Here is a 20,618-nt window from a genome sequence, read left to right as displayed (position 1 = left end):
TGGGTCCAGTAATGTTGGCAATGGTAATCAAAGAACCTCTCAAGTGGCATATCAGTGAAGAAACAGCCCAGCAATGGTCTGTTTTCACTGATTCAAAAGCAGCCCTCCAAGCGCTACAATCTGCTCGTCATGGGTTCCATGAACAACTTGTTGCCGAAATCCGAGAGCTCCACCACACAGCCACCAACAAAGGGCACGATATTGTTTACCATTGGCTGCAAGGACACAGCGGCATCACAGGCAACCACCATGCGGACGAGACCGCGCGAACTGCTCACCACGAGGGTGATTGTGTGTCCATCCCCATCACGAGACCCGACGCAGCACTGTTGCGGGACATCACGCTTGCCGCGTGGAATTCAGGCTAATTCTCGCATTTGCCTTTAAAAACCTTAGACCCAGATCTAAAGATTTGGCATCCATCTGGCCTACCGCGATGTGAAGCAACTTTGTTGCGTCGCCTGTGGCTTGGTGTAGCTTTCACCAAGCACTACTCCTTCTTAATAGGTATGTGTGACAGCCCTGCTGTGCCATCTGCGGGTGTGATGAGGCTATAGCCCACATTCTTTGTGAATGCCCTGCCTACAGCGCCGAAAGACAGTCTCGCTGCCGTGCACTGGAGAATCTAGACCTGCACCCACTGACGGGTGCAGGTCTAGATTCTCCTCACTACTTTCCCCCCGTGCAGGGTAGCAAACCGATTATTCACTGGTTAACCTCCCTGCCTTTCCTCCTAATCCTCCTGAGAAAACCATCCCACCCATTTCTCTCATGTGTAGTTTGAGAGTTTATAGGTTCTCTTAAAATTTGTTCAGCATATGCCATGGTTTGGTGAACAGTGTTTTCCACAACTCAAGGAAGTTTTGTAAATTGCACTGTTACAAAATGAAGAAAAAACTCTGAGTGCACTTGGTGCTGCATTTTATTTGCTTATTTATGCAATGCCCACAGTGGCCAACACTGGGGCAGGAACATCACACACAAGCAAAAAACTTGACAGTGTTCCCCAGCAAAAGTGCCCATAAAGTGAGTTGGCCGTAATAATGAATTGTGAAGAAAAAGAAGCAAATATTCTTTAAATAAAGCTTTATGGCTGCAGCCTGCTATAGTGGCACATGGAAATTGGGAAACACGGGAGCGTTATTGTAATCGCGAGGAGCTTTAAAACAATCAATATCAATATACAAGGGGTACAACATCTGGTAGAGGCACTTGGGATTTGGTTGTCATCGCTGTCTATAATAACAAGACAAAAATACATATGTCCCAATAGGCTATATGCATTTTCACCCTGTCCATTGTCTCGACATAGACATTGGATTTGAATGAGGCATAAATACAATCCGAAAGTTTGGTCCCAGAAAACCTGCCCCTTTCAATAGGGGTAAAATTAACATGGCATGACTGTACATTAGATTCAGCAGATGATCATACATGGTACAAAGCTGTAAAGAAACCTATGCACTATGCAAAAGACATAATTAGAAAAAAACATTGCTGGAAAACAACTGTACCAAACAAAGGAAGAAAAGTAGATTTCAAAACAGCATTCACTTACATATGCAGGAAACCTGGGAATTAGCAAAAAATAGCACTACGTACACTTCAAAACATCAAACAGGAAATGTAGCAGAGGCGCTTTTTAAACCAGCTTTTAGTCTACTGCCGTGGTTCCGGGAAAGAAGTGGCTGGGCCACAAGAATGTCTAAAAAGTGCAGTCAACCAACCCCGTAGAAAGTGCCAAGTCGGCCTCAAAGTGGCAGTTACGTCCTCATGAAATAACTCACGGCAGGAGTGCCGCACTCTTTACCTCTACTGATTATAAAGAACGACAAAACATTTGGTTCAAACAGAACACATTACTAAAACCATACTGCACAACCATGTGTCAATGCGTCAACGACCGTATGAGGCAGCACCGCACTTCGCTGCAGCCAGGCAACACAGCAAATCTTCCAAGACATTGCAACCACTGCAAAGACTGCACCCCTCTGTTCCATAATGTCAACATCATCGGCCGCGGCAAAACACAGATAGAACGAGAAATCTTAGAAGCTTTTAAAATCAAGCAGTTAGGAACTGAATGCGTCAGCGACAGCTCTGTCAGGTTCACGGCAAAAGAATACACTTTCATGAATGGGACATAGGTTGCCACATGTTTCTTCGCTCGCTTAATCAGTTTGTGTTTGCTGTTTTGATAGCGTTTGTGGCGCTCACGCGCATGTGCGCCCTGTTCTGATGTTGGCGAAGTAAAGAATTTTCAGTTGTGTTTCCAGCGTTGTCCTGTGTACTTCTCCTTGTGATTGCGTCCTTTTTGCTGGTTTTCCTCATACCATGCACCAACTGGCCCAACAAGCTACGCTTCTTCAACGCCCGACAAGGGTGTTCGCCGGTTAAATTTCGCGGTTTTTCTCACCACGAATCGTGCGCATTTTTGTGTACATAATGCACCATCTCTTGAGGGTGAAGTAAGCTTTGTTTCTTGAAGTTTACTTTTTTTTGCACTAGGGCGCAGCACAATGTTCTCAATACTAGAGCCGCCAGAGCGTTCTCACTTGAGCACAGAACGCACGTTGGCGCGGTTCGTTGACAAGCATGGCAACGTTTTCACCGCGTGCGTTTTTCGGTGGTGCATTTAGCGAAAGCGAAGACGACTTCAGTGAGGAAGAGAATTACGTGCCTCCATCGGACAGTGATGACAGTTCTTCCACTGAAGCGAGTGACGATGACGATGGCGGCGGTGGAGACAGCACCTCTGTTGACACACAAAACAGTGCGCGACCACGTGCTGCGGACTGGAAGGTGTACGTGGATAATATGCCCGATTTCACACAATTTCCCTTCACTGTCACGAACCCAGGATCACAAGTAAGCACTTGTAATCTCAACTCTGAGCTGGAATATTTTCAGCTGTTTTTTACAGACGACCTGATGGACAATATTGTGCGCGAAACAAACCACTATGCGCGTGATAAGATTTCGAGTGCCGGTGAGCTTCCAAAGGACTCAATTTGGAAGGACTGGGAAGACGTGACCTTGACAGAATTCAAGGCTTTTCTTGGTGTAATCATAGACATGGCCTTGAATCCAAAACCAGAACTGAAGGAGTATTTTAGCCAAGATATTGTCAACAAGATGCCTTTCTTCCCGCACATTTTCTGCCGGAAAAGATTTCTGCAAATGTTTTGGATATTGCACGTTGCCCCGTGCCATGATGCCTCGTCAGGTCGGCCGGCAACACGTGGAAGCAAGATCAGGGACGTCGTGCATTACATCGACGCGAAATGCAGAGAGCATTTCAGAGCCGGCCCCAAAATTTGCATCGATGAGAGCACTGTTGGCTTCAAAGGCCGTGTCTCGTTCTAATGCTACAATCCACAGAAGCCAACCAAATGGGTCATGCGTGTTTACGCACTTGCTGACTGCCAAACGGGGTACATTTCGGCAATCGAGCCCTACTACGGCAGCACAACAACTGACAGTCTCGGCCGTCCCGAGCTGCCCTTCACCTGCAGGATTGTTCTTCACTTGCTCCAGAAAGTGCAGCAAGCTACGCCGGGGAGTGGCTACCACCTCTACACAGACAGATTTTACACTTCTCCAATGCTTGCCGAGGAGTTACTTCTACAGAGAGTACAATTGACTGGTACCGTGATGCCAAATCGCAAGCAAATGCCACAGCAGGTCAAGAAAAAACTGAAAAAGGGCGAAGTGGCAGCTTTCAGAAAAGGACGCTCCTACATGGTGCTTTAGTGGCGAGACAAGCGTCCAGTGACGATGCTCAGTTCTGCCCACAATGTATCTCTCAAAGAAATGACAAGGACACAAGCAGGTGGAAAGAAAGTGACGTTGAAGAAACCAGTGGTCATATGTGACTACACAGAACACATGGGTGCAGTTGACCGTGCGGACCATTACTGCGCCAGCTATGCATTTTGTCGAAAGACAATGAAATGGTGGCGAAAGCTTTTTTTTTGGCTTTTGGAAGTTTCCACCGTAAATAGCTTTATTTTGAGGCGCACACAGCTGCAGAATCGTGGTGAGAAAGAACAGCGACACCTGCAGTACCGCCGCAACCTCATCCAACAGCTGGTGGGTGACGTGAGGGCTAGAGCCAAAAAGCGCGGCCCGTCTGCGCGGAAGGAGTGCGAGGAAAGGCTAGATGGGAAGAGCCATTTCATATGCAAGCTGCCAGGCCGAAGCAGCAGGGACTGTGCAGTTTGTAGCGATAGAAAAACAAGCGGAGGCCGGAGGGAAACTGTGTGTTTTTCTGTAAAACCTGCAGTAACAACCCTGGCCTGCACCCAGGAGAATGTTTCGAGCGCTATCACACGCTTCCGAAATATCGGTAGAGAAGTTGCCAGCAAAATGCAATAGAAAATATAAATATCCTTTGAGTTTTTCTTCCACAGTTTGTGTTTTTCTTCGCGGCGCCACAAACTGGCAAAATAGTTTCAGACCAGGACAGCCGGAAAGTGGGTAAAAGATTCGGAAAGTGGGCAAAAGTTTCGGAGTGAGTTGGCCGTAATAATGAATTGTGAAGAAAAAGAAGCAAATATTCTTTAAATAAAGCTTTATGGCTGCAGCCTGCTATAGTGGCACGTGGAAATTGGGAAACACGGGAGCGTTATTGTAATCGCGAGGAGCTTTAAAACAATCAATATCAATATACAAGGGGTACAACATCTGGTAGAGGCACTTGGGATTTGGTTGTCATCGCTGTCCATAATAACAAGACAAAAATACATATGTCCCAATAGGCTATATGCATTTTCACCCTGTCCATTGTCTCGACATAGACATTGGATTTTAATGAGGCATAAATACAATCCGAAAGTTTGGTCCCAGAAAACCTGCCCCTTTCAATAGGGGTAAAATTAACATGGCATGACTGTACATTAGATTCAGCAGATGATCATACATGGTACAAAGCTGTAAAGAAACCTATGCGCTATGCAAAAGACATAATGAGAAAAAAAACATTGCTGGAAAACGACTGTACCAAACAAAGGAAGAAAAGTAGATTTCAAAACAGCATTCACTTACATATGCAGGAAACCTGGGAATTAGCAAAAAATAGCACTACGTACACTTCAAAACATCAAACAGGAAATATAGCAGAGGCGCTTTTTAAACCAGCTTTTAGACTACTGCCGTGGTTCCGGGAAAGAAGTGGCTGGACCACAAGAATGTCTAAAAAGTGCAGTCAACCAACCCCGTAGAAAGTGCCAAGTCGGCCTCAAAGTGGCAGTTACGTCCTCATGAAATAACTCACGGCAGGAGTGCCGCACTCTTTTCCTCTACTGATTAATAAGAACGACAAAACATTTGGTTCAAACAGAACACATTACTAAAACCATACTGCACAACCATGTGTCAATGCGTCAACGACCGTATGAGGCAGCACCGCACTTCGCTGCAGCCAGGCAACACAGCAAATCTTCCAAGACATTGCAACCACAGCAAAGACTGCACCCCTCTGTTCCATAATGTCAACATCATCGGCTGCGGCAAAACACAGATAGAACGAGAAATCTTAGAAGCTTTTAAAATCAAGCAGTTAGGAACTGAATGCGTCAGCGACAGCTCTGTCAGGTTCACGGCAAAAGAATACACTTTCATGAATGGGACATAGGTGTCCACATGTTTCTTCGCTCGCTTAATCAGTTTGTGTTTGCTGTTTTGATAGCGTTTGTAGTGCTCACGCGCATGTGCGCCCTGTTCTGATGTTGGCGAAGTAAAGAATTTTCAGTTGTGTTTCCAGCGTTGTCCTGTGTACTTCTCCTTGTGATTGCGTCCTTTTCGCTGGTTTTCCTCATACCATGCACCAACTGGCCCAACAAGCTACGCTTCTTCAACGCCCGACAAGGGTGTTCGCCGGTTAAATTTCGCGGTTTTTCTCACCACGAATAGTGCGCATTTTTGTGTACATAATGCACCATCTCTTGAGGGTGAAGTAAGCTTTGTTTCTTGAAGTTTACTTTTTTTTGCACTAGGGCGCAGCACAATGTTCTCAATACTAGAGCCGCCAGAGCGTTCTCACTTGAGCACAGAACGCACGTTGGCGCGGTTCGTTGACAAGCATGGCAACGTTTTCACCGCGTGCGTTTTTCGGTGGTGCATGTAGCGAAAGCGAAGACGACTTCAGTGAGGAAGAGAATTACGTGCCTCCATCGGACAGTGATGACAGTTCTTCCACTGAAGCGAGTGACGATGACGACGGCGGCGGTGGAGACAGCACCTCTGTTGACACACAAAACAGTGCGCGACCACGTGCTGCGGACTGGAAGGTGTACGCGGATAATATGCCCGATTTCACACAATTTCCCTTCACTGTCACGAACCCAGGATCTCAAGTAAGCACTTGTAATCTCATCTCTGAGCTGGAATATTTTCAGCTGTTTTTTACAGACGACCTGATGGACAATATTGTGCGCGAAACAAACCGCTATGCGCGTGAAAAGATTTCGAGTGCCGGTGAGCTTCCAAAGGACTCAATTTGGAAGGACTGGGAAGACGTGACCTTGACAGAATTCAAGGCTTTTCTTGGTGTAATCATAGACATGGCCTTGAATCCAAAACCAGAACTGAAGGAGTATTTTAGCCAAGATATTGTCAGCAAGATGCCTTTCTTCCCGCACGTTTTCTGCCGGAAAAGATTTCTGCAAATGTTTTGGATATTGCACGTTGCCCCGTGCCATGATGCCTCTTCAGGTCGGCCGGCAACACGTGGAAGCAAGATCAGGGACGTCGTGCATTACATCGACGCGAAATGCAGAGAGCATTTCAGAGCCGGCCCCAAAATTTGCATCGATGAGAGCACTGTTGGCTTCAAAGGCCGTGTCTCGTTCAAATGCTACAATCCACAGAAGCCAACCAAATGGGGCATGCGTGTTTACGCACTTGCTGACTGCCAAACGGGGTACATTTCGGCAATCGAGCCCTACTACGGCAGCACAACAACTGACAGTCTCGGCCGTCCCGAGCTGCCCTTCACCTGCAGGATTGTTCTTCACTTGCTCCAGAAAGGGCAGCAAGCTACGCCGGGGAGTGGCTACCACCTCTACACAGACAGATTTTACACTTCTCCAATGCTTGCCGAGGAGTTACTTCTACAGAGAGTACAATTGACTGGTACCGTGATGCCAAATCGCAAGCAAATGCCACAGCAGGTCAAGAAAAAACTGAAAAAGGGCGAAGTGGCAGCTTTCAGAAAAGGACGCTCTTACATGGTGCTTTAGTGGCGAGACAAGCGTCAAGTGACGATGCTCAGTTCTGCCCACAATGTATCTCTCAAAGAAATGACAAGGACACAAGCAGGTGGAAAGAAAGTGACGTTGAAGAAACCAGTGGTCATATGTGACTACACAGAACACATGGGTGCAGTTGACCGTGCAGACCATTACTGCGCCAGCTATGCATTTTGTCGAAAGACAATGAAATGGTGGCGAAAGCTTTTTTTTTGGCTTTTGGAAGTTTCCACTGTAAATAGCTTTATTTTGAGGCGCACACAGCTGCAGAATCGTGGTGAGAAAGAACAGCGACACCTGCAGTACCGCCGCAACCTCATCCAACAGCTGGTGGGTGACGTGAGGGCTAGAGCCAAAAAGCGCGGCCCGTCTGCGCGGAAGGAGTGCGAGGAAAGGCTAGATGGGAAGAGCCATTTCATATACAAGCTGCCAGGCCGAAGCAGCAGGGACTGTGCAGTTTGTAGCGATAGAAAAACAAGCGGAGGTCGGAGGGAAACTGTGTGTTTTTCTGTAAAACCTGCAGTAACAACCCTGGCCTGCACCCAGGAGAATGTTTCGAGCGCTATCACACGCTTCCGAAATATCGGTAGAGAAGTTGCCAGCAAAATGCAATAGAAAATATAAATATCCTTTGAGTTTTTCTTCCACAGTTTGTGTTTTTCTTCGCGGCGCCACAAACTGGCAAAATAGTTTCGGACCAGGACAGCCGGAAAGTGGGTAAAAGATTCGGAAAGTGGGTAAAAGTTTCGGTGTGAGTTGGCCGTAATAATGAATTGTGAAGAAAAAGAAGCAAATATTCTTTAAATAAAGCTTTATGGCTGCAGCCTGCTATAGTGGCACGTGGAAATGGGGAAACACGGGAGCGTTATTGTAATCGCGAGGAGCTTTAAAACAATCAATATCAATATACAAGGGGTACAACATCTGGTAGAGGCACTTGGGATTTGGTTGTCATCGCTGTCCATAATAACAAGACAAAAATACATATGTCCCAATAGGCTATATGCATTTTCACCCTGCCCATTGTCTCGACATAGACATTGGATTTGAATGAGGCATAAATACAATCCAAAAGCTTGGTCCCAGAAAAACTGCCCCTTTCAATAGGGGTAAAATTAACATGGCATGACTGTACATTAGATTCAACAGATGATCATACATGGTACAAAGCTGTTAAAAAACCTATGCGCTATGCAAAAGAAATAATGAGAAAAAAAAACATTGCTGGAAAACGACTGTACTAAACAAAGGAAGAAAAGTAGATTTCAAAACAGCATTCACTTACATATGCAGGAAACCTGGGAATTAGAAAAAAATAGCAATACGTACACTTCAAAACATCAAACAGGAAATGTAGCAGAGGCGCTTTTTAAACCAGCTTTTAGTCTACTGCCGTGGTTCCGGGAAAGAAGTGGCTGGGCCACAAGAATGTCTAAAAAGTGCAGTCAACCAACCCCGTAGAAAGTGCCAAGTCGGCCTCAAAGTGGCAGTTACGTCCACATGAAATAACTCATGGCAGGAGGTCCGCGCTCTTTTTCTCTACTGATTAATAAGAACGACAAAACATTTGGTTCAAACAGAACACATTACTAAAACCATACTGCACAACCATGTGGCAGCTAAAAACAGAATCTGCATGCTTTTACCCTGCACAAAACCATACTACAAACTGGATATAGCAACTGGCTATCTTTAAGGGGGTTTAATGTCCCAAACTGAGTCGGGTTATGAGGAATGCAGTAGTGAATGGCTCCGTAAATATAAACTCCTTGGGGTTCGTTAACGTGCACTGACATCACACGGTACACAAACCTCTAGAATTTCGCCTCCACCAAAATTCAACCGCAGCAGCTGGGATCGAACCTACGGCTTTTGCGTCAGCAGCCGAGCGCCATAACCACTGAGGCAATGCGGCAGCTTGACTATCCTAAACACTACAGACATTCTGTAGTAAAAAGCAACTAAGAGAAGCTGGATGAGGTTGAAATTCAAGCAAGACTTAAAGGCGCTGTGAAACACCTTCCGAGGAGAGCACATCAACTCTCTCAATCACTGCATTTGCTTGTCATGAACATCCGAGCCAAATAATACACCTCTACACCTGCAGAGAACCCACAATCACGCGCCAAAGTTGGCCAGCACTTCCCAGAGACTTACATGCTCGCGCCCTTCTCCATCGCTCACAAATGCGTATATAAGTTGAGAGATGGCTACTGGTTGCATTCTTTCAGACGTCGGGCAGCTACTATGGCCACGGCCAGTAAGCCGCGTAGCTCTGGTGGGTCAGGAAGCTTTGCACCCCGGAGGTGGGGCCGGGAGAGGAGCGCCGACCTTCCAGCGTGCAAAGTGTGATGAGAGGAGAGAATTCAAATTTTGACTGCAGAGAGCTCAGCCGCTACAAAGCGCATTAAAAAAATTCTTGCTACACAATATTCGTGAACTGGCATGCTTTAACGTCCCAGGCATATTGTAACTTTACTAGAGCCCCTTTCAGAGCTCCTATAAGAGGTTACAAATTTTTCACCTGCTGCGATGGCTCAGGGGCTATGGTACTAGCCTCTTGGCTGTGGCAGCTGCATTCGTTAGGGGGCAAATTGCAGACTCCTGTGTTCTATGCGATGTCAGTGCACATTAAAGAACACCGTCTGGCATTATATCGACTTCATCTGGCTCCTTATTTGTATACCCCCCACTTCATCCCTTCTCTCAGGCGACTTGGCCATAGTTGCAGTGCTTTCATTTTTCAGATTATGTCCCCCTGCCCCACCTCCAACATCACCCTCCTCACAGTTCCCCCTTTACTGCTTTTATCTGCAGCTCCAAAAAGATCTTTTTCGACCGTTTCAAGTCATTCTTAAGCATAAGATTTTCCATCTCGAGCTGATGGACTGCCGCTCGCTTTGCGAGCTTGTCGCGGTGGTCTGCTCGTAAGAGTCTCATCCGCAGCCGGTGCTCTTTACACTTTTGTGCCCTCTCGGTAGAAATATCGTTAAGGCGAGCTGCTAGCTCTTGCTCGACCAGCGACTGCCTATGCATGCCCGCAGTGCGGCTGGTACCTGCTGCGCTTTCTGCAGAGGCAGCAGGAAGCACTGAGGGTGAGGGTGCTGCGGCTGCCGGTGTTGCCGGAACAAAAAAACCGCTTGGCGCAGGTGGCACAGCAGGCGACTGCCTCTGTGAGCTCATGCGGCTGGTACCTGCTGCCCTTGCTGTAGAGGCAGCAGGAAGCACCGAGGGTGTTGCGGTTGCCGTTGTGGCTGATGTTAAGGAGGCTGCCATGGCCACTGGCTCCTCTTCCATTTGCTCATCTTGCTGCGGGCTACCCTCTTCATAGTGCCAGGACCACAGCGGGTCCTCTGCATCACCTAATGCGGAGGAAGTGCTTGCTATTAGACCTTGAAATGATGGCAAATCCAATGCAATGTCGCTTTAGATCAAGAAACACTTCAATCTTTGCTAGTACTGTAGGCTACCTTAGCCTTTGAATGGTTTACAATGAAGTGGGTACTTTAAACGCATTCTGCGCTATTTTGTACGCTTGTATTCGTTGCCTTCAATGTCCTTCAGGTGACATTTTACCATTTTTGGTCGTGCAGTAACTCAATCAATGCTTCCGTTAGAGTTCGTTTATGTAACAAAACAGAAGGCATAAAACATGCACTTAGCCTGCTTCGAAGGGAAACATTTCCGGAATACATTCGTCACATACACTGCCAATCATGCTCCTTGGATGACCACTTTGGAAAATATGTTCGGCCAGTGCATTCGCACCTCTTAGCTGTAGCTTTGATAACACTGGTCACACAGGCCAATATTTTTATGACAGGTCAAGACAACACAGATGCCACAGAAAATTGGACATGGCTACAGCTGTTATGCACACTTTTAATGACAGAAGAGCTCAAATGCTCAGAAAAAAAAACAAAATAATAAGCACAGAAGCAGCCTACAACAGCAAAAATGGTCAGACACAAGCGCCAGGCAGGGATGCTGCAATTCATTTTGCTGGAGTGTTTCATCTAATCCTCTAGGCATAAAAACAGAAAAGCAGTACATACACAGAATATGTATTCCAAGAAAAATAATCTCATATATATTTTTTGGAGCTTGCAGTACAATATATATATATATATATATATATATATATATATATATATATATATATATATATATATATACATATAAAATAAGTCATACCACTGGCTCCTGGAATAGAACCATCTTGAGTGCGCGAAAGCAGGGCGGCCACCGATGGTGTGGGTTGGGACTCGCCGCCAGGGTCTGCTTGGTGGCGATCACTGTCGAAGGGGTTCGCCAAGCGAACCCCCATGTGGGATGCGACACTGCCAACTCTTTGCAGGTCTTCAGTGAGCTGGCTGGGGGCCGCTGAGCCGCCGCCTAGGTATTCACAGAAAGCGCTGTTACAACCACTGGAAAAATCCCTTGATGAATATTCACAAACACTAAGCACATTCGACGTGAACGCCAAAGTATCTTTCAGAATTTAAGCGCTACGAAGCAACGAAAACATGCATGTTTATTCGCGCAAGCAGGAGCCTTTTTTTCTGACAGAAGCACGATATTTGCATTTATTTAGTAATACTCTCCGGGTGAAACAACCTTAAACATGCTGACTCCAAACTGCGGGTGAGTGAAAGCTAGATACTAACTGTGGCGGTGAAAACGCACAGCAAGAAAATTGGCAGCACAAGTTCCAGCACCTCACAGTTCACAATTGGTAGCGAGGTGCTGGAAGTGGCAGAGGAACAGGTCACTTAGGGCAACTAGTGACAGCTGATCCGAATCATCAACGGAAATAATAGAAGGATAAGAATGGAATGGAGTGCATATGGCAGGTTTTCTTAGATCATGAATGTCAGTGTACCACTGTTCCTCAAGAGAAAAGTGGAGGCTAACGAAAAGGGTTCAGCTTAAGTTAAGGACAACACAGCGAGCGACGGAAAGCAAAATGGTAGGTGTAACGTCAAAAGACCAGAAGCAGGCAGAGTGGCCAAATTCTTTTCAATTTTAGGGCATTATTAATGTAGAGCACAGTGGAGCTGGGCTCACTGGCTTCATAGACAGTCTTTAAAATGCTTAATTTAAGTAACCAAAATCCATCATGTCCCAACAGAAACTGTTAACTGAGCTTTGTTCATGACCATGATTACTAGCATTGAAATGGTATGGATAAACTTTTTTTTAATGCAGTCGATCACTCCTTATGTGCTGAGGTCAAATTATGAAAAAGGAAATTCGATCAATACCAACGAACGGGAATCGAACCCGCGGCTGCGCAAACAGATCTTTAACGGCTGTTGGGCGAGACGACTACGCTACCGTCGGAGCGAACGCACCTCTTGTTACACTGCTACACATTCTCGCGCCGTGAATTAGCGTCGTCTTCGACTTTTATTTGCTCCGTCCCGCGGCACTGCCTGCTCACCGTCGTCTTCTACGTAGCACGAATTCATGCTTTCGCTCAGATTCGAATGTCGTAAACATTCTCTGTATTTTTTTTTTTTAGGGGCGGAGGGGGAATCTAGTCATAAAATGCGGGCAGCAAGCTATCGGAACAGTTCTGTAATCTGGGAGAGAACCTCTGAATTCGTCAGCAAAAAAGAATCAAAGATGAAAGAAAACAGGACTTACCGGTCTTAAATATCTCCCGGTTGTCGTCCGCTTTCGCCTTTCGCCACTTATTTTTTCAGTTCTCCCAGCATTTCTTCAGCTGGAGCCATGTCCGTGGGCTCACGTTGTGACTGGAGTTGAACTGGGTTTCTATAAGCTCCCACTGTTTCCTGTTCCGTGCAACTGACACTGCATCAGTTCTCTTGTTCTCTAGTACGGCCTTGTGCTTGTCGACGAGGTGGAGGAGAAGAGCTCGCTCTACTCTGGAGCAGTTAATTTTGCCCTTCTCCGTTTTCTCCATCACGCGCGCGTCGCAACACAGCACCAAAGAATAACGCAGTACAGAAAACAAAACACACTACAAATGACTACACACTATCAGTAAATATAAGACCAAAATATATACGATACAAGCAGTGAATTTACAATTAAAATGCGCGATAACAATATAAAGCAGAGACAAAGAGCTGGCGATGATGCAACCGATGGACGCGCGCGAGCGGAAAGACTACGACGTCGACAGGAGCAGTACTACGCGCGCTACTATAGTGACGTCTTTGTTTGTGGCCAGACAAGTAATATTAGTTCTCCAAAGCTTGCCGAAAAAAACTTTTTGTTGTTGTTAAAACGTTAGTTGAGACTTGTACTATGTATTATCAGCGCTGTTTTGGCGCTTCTGTTCTTTATTTGTTCATGAATTTATTAGATATACAGAAATGTTTGCTTAGCCTCGTTCCCATGGCGCCTACTTACATCTAAAAGCACTACTTTCATAAGTGCTGCTTAAGGGCCGTTTTTGAAACTTCCTTCGCCACTCATACTTTACTCAGAACTTTAGTCACGAACTTAAGTCACACCTTAAGTGTCGTTCTTGAATACGGCGGACAGTGTGCAAAATGTGTGTCGGCCAGACGATGCGGTTGAATTCGCCCTGTGCAGAGTGCAACAGCAGCACCGCCGGTTTCACCCAGAACCTGCAGCTCCGTATCGTGCTGCAGTGCTACAAGAAGATTTGCCGATATTTGAGTGCTCCGAGCTTTCAGAAGAAGTGGGGGAGCCTAAATGGGGGCATGGACATCACGTTTAGGGACATTGTGGTCAAAGGGTCCCGCCTAGCCGATGACTATCGGCATGCGGAGCCCACGAGCACACCGTCGACCTCGTCGGCAGTGCCTTTCTTGGCAGCTTCGTCATCGTTTTCTTCCTCATTAGCCTCGGCAGGTGTTGCAGCATCATCAACAACGGTACCCCCTCAAGCAGCACGTGTTGTGAATCGGACTTCAGCCGTAAAGGCGGCCGCAGTGACAAAAAGTGTCAATGGTGACAGGACACGTCGCGTCGCGCTGCTCAACGGAGATGTGATGGCACTAGCGCACGACCATGCTTATGCTGCGCCGTACAAGTTGATAAAAGTACCTCCAGGTAGGTGTTTTCGTATCGAACCAGCCTGCTCGATCTGCCAGTGCTCGCAAATGCGCGTACGGAGAGCTTATGCGTTCATTCCGACGTGCAGTTTCGGAGCACGCATCGCTGTTCATTGGCAGTAACCTTGCACGCGTTCCTGTGTGCCGCCTTTGCTAACAACGCAGGGACACTTGTGCATGAACTGAGGTACAATTGTGGCCGTTAAACTGAGCTGTTGCCGCATTGTAAGTTTTGACTGGGGTTCAGCGACTCGTAGGCGTTCGCCGTTTCAAGTTGGCAGACTGACGAGCATCGCGTACCGGCGTTTCCCTGCATCTGCATGCTTCGGGAGCCACCACATTGTTTATTTTTGATCGCTTTGGAGTTCATGTACGTTTGCGCGTAGTTTGCGGTGGTGAGGGACAAATAGTTTGAATAGTACTGCCCCGCTGTTTCCAGGGCTGGCTGGTTTGAGTGCCTAAGCTTTCGCGACTTCTCGCATGGCGGCGCGGGTTACTGCCCCGGGCTACTGGCCTTGTCGACAGATGGCGATACCATCACATGCGGCGGGTTGTTTAAATCGCGCACTGTTGTTGCTGCGACATGGCTAGCACCACACTAAAGAGCGTAATCAAGTGCGATAATTTCGAATGGCGAGTACTTACGGACGCGCCTTGTTTGGATTACTGTCGTCGTGATGGTTACTTCACGTAATTAAATCAAGATGGCGTCTCCATTGACATGGCGCAAAAATGGTGCTTTGGCTTTGTTTTTTTGTGGACGTGCTGTAGTTTTTGACCAGCGCCGCATTTTTCTCATAAAACCGGCACCTCTGCCGAGGTTCGTTTCTGCGGTTACCCGACTCGGCGACGGCTTGAGTGTTGTTGGTGGCAAACAGCTCAACGACGCGGACAGAGTGGAAGAAAATACAGGACAAGCGCTGACCCACAACTGAAATTTATTTATGGAAAAAGTGGCCAACTTATCAGCTAGTACATAGACAAAACCCAAGTTTCTACGTGACATCGAGGAATGCAACCTCACTGTCATATAATGAAATAGATGGCTTACTGACACATAACCTTGTTTTTTTCTTCATGTGATATGCTTCCATAATCTCACGTGTTAATCGGGACGGGTGTTTGTAGAGGATATCACAGTAAGGCAATGAGGGAAAACAAAATTGGCAGTTTCGAACATGGTCAACTAGATGATTAGATTTGTTAGCTTCAAGATTATTTGCATGCTCTTTCAAACGTGTATTGATGCAACGCCCCGTCTGCCCGATATATATTTGTCCGCATGACATTGGGATTTTGTACACAACCTCTTCTGCGCATGGCACATACATTGTTTCGTGCTTAAGCCCACAAGTTGTTTCAGATTCTTTTCGTTGCTCAGCCTTTCTTTCCAAAACAGCACAAACCCTTTTAAGTTTCTTGGGTGCTGAAAAAACCACCCCTACGCCATACCTTTTTGCCACATTTTTAAGATTATGCGCGCGCAACTGCCAGGCACCTGGCGCCCTCAAGGCGATTTGCGCATGCGCACTGACGAAGCGCAGGCTCCCGATTATAGTGAACTACACTTCCGGTACTCCGGTAACGGTAACGCGGTACACGGTATGCTAAAGGTGTCTAATCTTCTCCAAGTCTGTTGCATGCGAGCAGTGAAGAATGGCCGGAAGTTGACCGTTAGCGCATGCATTCTGGGCTTCCCCTTCACGTCTCGTTGGTCGCTTCGAGCACGTTCCTAGCTGCGATTGCAATCGCTACGGAAGATTCTTCACCCGCTAAAAGCGAGGTGTCCGAGAACCTACGCTTTTTACTTTACTCATGTGCCTTGAATTTCTCCGGCCGTGGGGGGCCCTGATAGGCGCCTGATCGCCTTCTTGCTTGCAAAGGGCTCGTCTTTTTTATTTTTTTAATGGTTACCTATTCCTAAAGGTCATCCTCGACAAATTACCGCGTCCTACTGAAAAATAGGCGACGTTGACTGAAAACGGGTGCCTTTAGAGCTAGAAAAGGTAAAGGTGCGCTAGCACAATCAAACTTTCGTTGGCACGCTGCACTAGCTGCGTCCCACGCATAATGTGGCTTTCTATTGTCTACTGAAACCTGAACACGTGACCATGACTTGCATGACGTACATGGCCTCCTTCCCTCTTAGCGTGACGCAGGTTTCCTCCTTTCCACTGATTTCTAGCTATTGTGTAACCTTCTTTCACATTGATGCAGCTGGCGCAACACTTCGCAGCTGTTGCGGTTTTCCTCCTTTTCACTTCCCACCTGTCATGGTGGGCAGGTGGCAACCTGCCTGTTTCATTGTGTGCACCCTGCCGTCGGCAGGCTTCAAGGGCAGACAGGGCAACCTTCTAGCTTGCATGGCATCTAGAGCTAGCGCACTAACAGTGTATGGCGGCGTTGTGTTGTGTACGCTTACCAGCTGCCTCCTGCCATGGTTGGTAGAAGGAAGACCCACCTGGCACTTGCCACGGTTGGCTGGTGGCAAAGTTGAGAGAAGGAAATCTCCCTCTCCACTTGTAGGGCACAGGCCGGAAGGTGGCTGCAGCGGGAAAAACTCCCCAAAAAATGAAAAGTTCATATATTGGGAGTTCTTCCCGCTGCGGCCACCTATATTGAAGGAAGCCAACAGCCACCGCAACCAAGGTGCGTCGGGGTATGTTGCTATTATATATATATATATATATATATATATATATATATATATATATATATATATATATATATATATATATATATATATATATATATATATATATATATATATATATATATATAGATGTGGGTGGCTCACGTGTGGCTGAAAAAATTGCCGTTTTTTTTCTTCAAATGACAAGTACTCTTCAGCCAGCCTGCTCCAAGAGGCAAAGTGACAACAGATTAACAAAAAGCCATTACATCGCAATTATTGCACGCCTCATACGAACTCAGTGTCGCCCGAAGTCGTCTGTGACGTCATAGCCACCGCTCGGCTCTTGAAACCAAAACTACTTCAGAGAAGAAAACATTGAACAAAAAGTAATTTACCGGGCTTAGACGAACTCGACGGGGCGATCCATGTTTTCGGACGTGTCAATAACGCACTACGAAAATTTGGTGTCCTTACTCCTTTATTAAGTTGAGAAGCATGTGTGCGTATTTTTGAGACCTGAAGACAGTGCACTGCTGTGCAACTAATCCCCACACTTCGACCGATACCGTTTCGAGATGCTCGATAGCTGCGACAGACCTTCGTTCCCGCAACGTAGAGGTCGCACTGTTGTGTGCCACTGCGTTTTCACGTGCGCTTAGTGGATGAACCCGCTTGTGTCGGTCCGAATACGTTCCGGCAGCCGAACGCACTTTTTTTGGCCGACGCGTTGTCAGGTCGAACACGAAACCCGATCCGAGTGTCGCATAATTTCCGTAGCGCCTTTAGACAAAACTCGCTTATTCACCGACGTCTCTCATCACTTTAGGCAGTTGTGTGTGGGACTGCACTGTGTTTTCTTCGTCCTTTAGCCTCTCGCACTTTCCGTCGCCCCACTCGTTACGGCTCCTATCGTTTTGTGTTAGGTCGCTCCTGGCTGCTCGCGATGGTTGAAGGAAGCCGGCCAGTAGCTGTTCTCGACGCGCATGCCCGCCCTTCTCCCGTAGGGATGCGGAGGTTTCTAACGGCCGTTTGAAAACGCTGCAGCTACCGTGTTAGCGGTAGTCCGCTTTTTCTGCTGTTGTTCGTGCTTAAAGGGGCCCTGAAAGGGGCTCTCTGTAAAGGTGTGGTGCGCCTGCGATGTTAAAGGACATCGCTTCACGAATATCCTCCAGCGAGAATTTTGAAGCGAAAACCTTCACTACGCCGGCGTTTCGAGCCGTCAGCGGGACCGCAAGTTTGACCTTAAATGTAGCTAGAGCTCAAACAAGGAAATGACGCCTGTCTCACATATCTCGGTGGACATCCGAACCGCACCCGTTAGAAAAGGAAAATGAAATGAAAATTGGTTCTAAGGAAAGGAAATTACGCTTGTCTCATATCTCGGTGGCCACTCTAAACGCGCCGTAAGGGAATGAAGTGAAATGAAGGTTGGTTTTAAGGGAAAGGAAATTACGCCTCTCGCACATCTCTCTGTGGACACCCGAACCGCGCCGTAAGCGAAGCGAAATGAAAGGTGGTTTTAGGAAAAGGAAATGAAGCCTGTCTCACATTGCGCCATTCCCCCCTCCCCCCCGCAAAAAAAAAGAAAAACAATTTATTTTTCAATTTGGGTTTCCGAAATTATCTGCGGTGTTTGCGCGTCGTTTGGAACCTGATCTGGTTCCATATCTCCGCATACAACGAGCAGTAATACAGTTGTAAACGTCACCGAAGCTGTATTAAATATATACTGTCTTGTGCGACCTCCTTTAATGTCGTTTCGACGAAAGCAAGATGTTTAAAAATAAAACAATGCCTACTCTGTGTGTGTCAGTATGTCTATCTATGGAAACCGCCAGTCGTTCGACCACAAGCGTAGCCAGGGAGATGCCGCGGTGGCTTAGTGGTTAGGGCGCTCGGCTACTGATCCGGAGTACCCGGGTTCGAACCCGACCGCGGCGGCTGTGTTTTTATGGAGGCAAAACGCTAAGGCGCTCGTGTGCTGTGCGATCTCAGTGCCGTTAAAGATCCCCAAGTGGTCGAAATTATTCTGGAGCCCCCCACTACGGCACCTCTTTCTTCCTTTCTGCGTTCATCGCTTCCTTTATCCCTTCCCTTACGGTGCGGTTCAGGTGTCCAACGATATATTAGACAGATACTGCACTATTTCCTTTCCCCAAAAACCAATTATTATTAATATTATCAGATGCAGCTTTTCGCTTTCCACCTGCAAGGTTAACGAGAGGTAAACCACCAGCAATTTTTTTAATGCGGTTTGTAGAAGCCGAGTTATCTGTAAAATTTTGAATTTCAACGTCTCTTCGCTCCCCCTTTCTTTCCCTCTCCCTGCCCTCTCCCTGTTTCCGCTAGTCGCAGCTGAAGTGCTTCAGCTTTCGATGGCAGATGCAGCGGCTAGCAACATCTTTTCCTTCCATTGTTATATTATTAATAAATAGCCACTAACAACAACAGCGTCTCCGCGCCTTTCCCTCTCCTCTCGTCACTTTTTGCATGCTCAGTGGTCGGCGCTTCTGAGCATCCCCACCGCCAACGCGCGCGGGTGGAGCCTCCTGACCCGCCAGAGCGACGCGGCTCACTGGCCGCGGCAATGGTATCTGCGTGACGCCTCAAAGGATCTAACCACAATAGCCATCTCCGAATAGAATTACGCAGGAGCGTGCAACGGAGGAGGGCGCGAGCATGAAAAAGTTGTCGGAAAGTACTCGCCTACTTTCGCGTGCCATTGTGAGTCCTCTGCTGCGTGTAGGAGTGTAGTATGTGGCTCAGGTGTTCATGACGAGTATGTGCAGTGTTTGAGCGAGTTCATGTACTCTCCTCCTGAGGTGTTTCAGAGCCCCTTTAAGAATTCTTGTTGGCATGTTCTTGGGCGGGTTTCTTCGCCACCTTCGAAAACCATTGCAGTGCCAGTTTTGAGGCTGACTATCGTGGCTACGATTTTTTTTTCGGCTGAAGTGCAGGTTGGGTAGCACACCAACTATCTTGACGACAGAAGCGGAGCGCATCTTCCAACTGATAGCAATAGCTGTCACGGTGGTGGTGATGATGTTGATGATGATGATGTGACCTGTCTCGTGACTGGATATAGAGTTAGGCGTGAAACGGCGATACGCGAATTGACAGTCACAAAAAACTAGTGCGTAGCCAGATACGTCTCATCGTTCATGCTACAACAACAGCGGTATCACAGCGCGCCGGTCTCTATAGATCTGAGCTGTCTGCGATTGCGCTCCCGCCTGAATCTGTACCAGCTTCGTGGTTCCCATTTTTGTTTTCTCTGATATACGTCCAGTCATAGTCTTTCGCGGTGGGCAGACTGAGGACGCAGCGGTACTTACGGAGGTCCCGTTGCCTGCCTTTCGGTTGCACGACCGGTGATATCACTTTCCTGCATTGAGCGAGAATGTGCGAGAGATCTCTGGTGGTTCGCGCGAAAACAAGTCGGGCCCACTCCGCGTACTTTTGTGTCTCGGTGATTTCTGGCCGCCGAGTGGAAGGAATGCAGCTCGATTGCGGCAGCAGATCGGGAGCATCTTGCGCGTAAAGCGGTTTTCGTCGCTTCCAACGAAGGGAGCCGATACCGGGTTTACGGGGGTTAACATCCCAAAGCAACTCAGGCTATGAGGGACACCGTTGTGAAGGGTTTTGGAAATTTCGACCGCATGGTGTTATTTAACGTGCACT

General features: G+C 47.2%; 2 protein-coding genes across 2 annotated transcripts in view; one reads left to right on the top strand and one right to left on the bottom strand.

Moving 5' to 3' along the window:
* Positions 1 to 6,160: 6,160 nt before the first annotated feature.
* On the bottom strand, positions 6,161 to 11,632 carry LOC144127134 (uncharacterized). Its single transcript, XM_077660464.1, has 3 exons — positions 11,445 to 11,632; positions 10,445 to 10,612; positions 6,161 to 6,243 (listed from the first exon to the last, which is right to left on the bottom strand). Exons 1-3 carry the CDS (start codon positions 11,575 to 11,577, stop codon positions 6,161 to 6,163), a joined length of 384 nt encoding a protein of 127 aa, XP_077516590.1. The 5' UTR covers positions 11,578 to 11,632.
* A 1,354-nt stretch (positions 11,633 to 12,986) lies between these two features.
* Positions 12,987 to 20,618, top strand: part of LOC144127118 (uncharacterized) — a 74,466-nt gene continuing 66,834 nt past the window's right edge. Inside the window, exons 1-2 of the mRNA XM_077660463.1 lie at positions 12,987 to 13,005; positions 13,767 to 14,300. Of these exons, the coding sequence (XP_077516589.1) occupies positions 12,987 to 13,005; positions 13,767 to 14,300 (553 nt within the window). The remainder of the gene's footprint in view (positions 13,006 to 13,766; positions 14,301 to 20,618) is intronic.

This window comes from Amblyomma americanum, chromosome 1 (genome assembly GCF_052857255.1).
Source record: "Amblyomma americanum isolate KBUSLIRL-KWMA chromosome 1, ASM5285725v1, whole genome shotgun sequence".
Lineage (NCBI taxonomy): Eukaryota > Metazoa > Arthropoda > Arachnida > Ixodida > Ixodidae > Amblyomma > Amblyomma americanum.
This window is presented reverse-complemented; position numbering and strand designations above follow the sequence as displayed.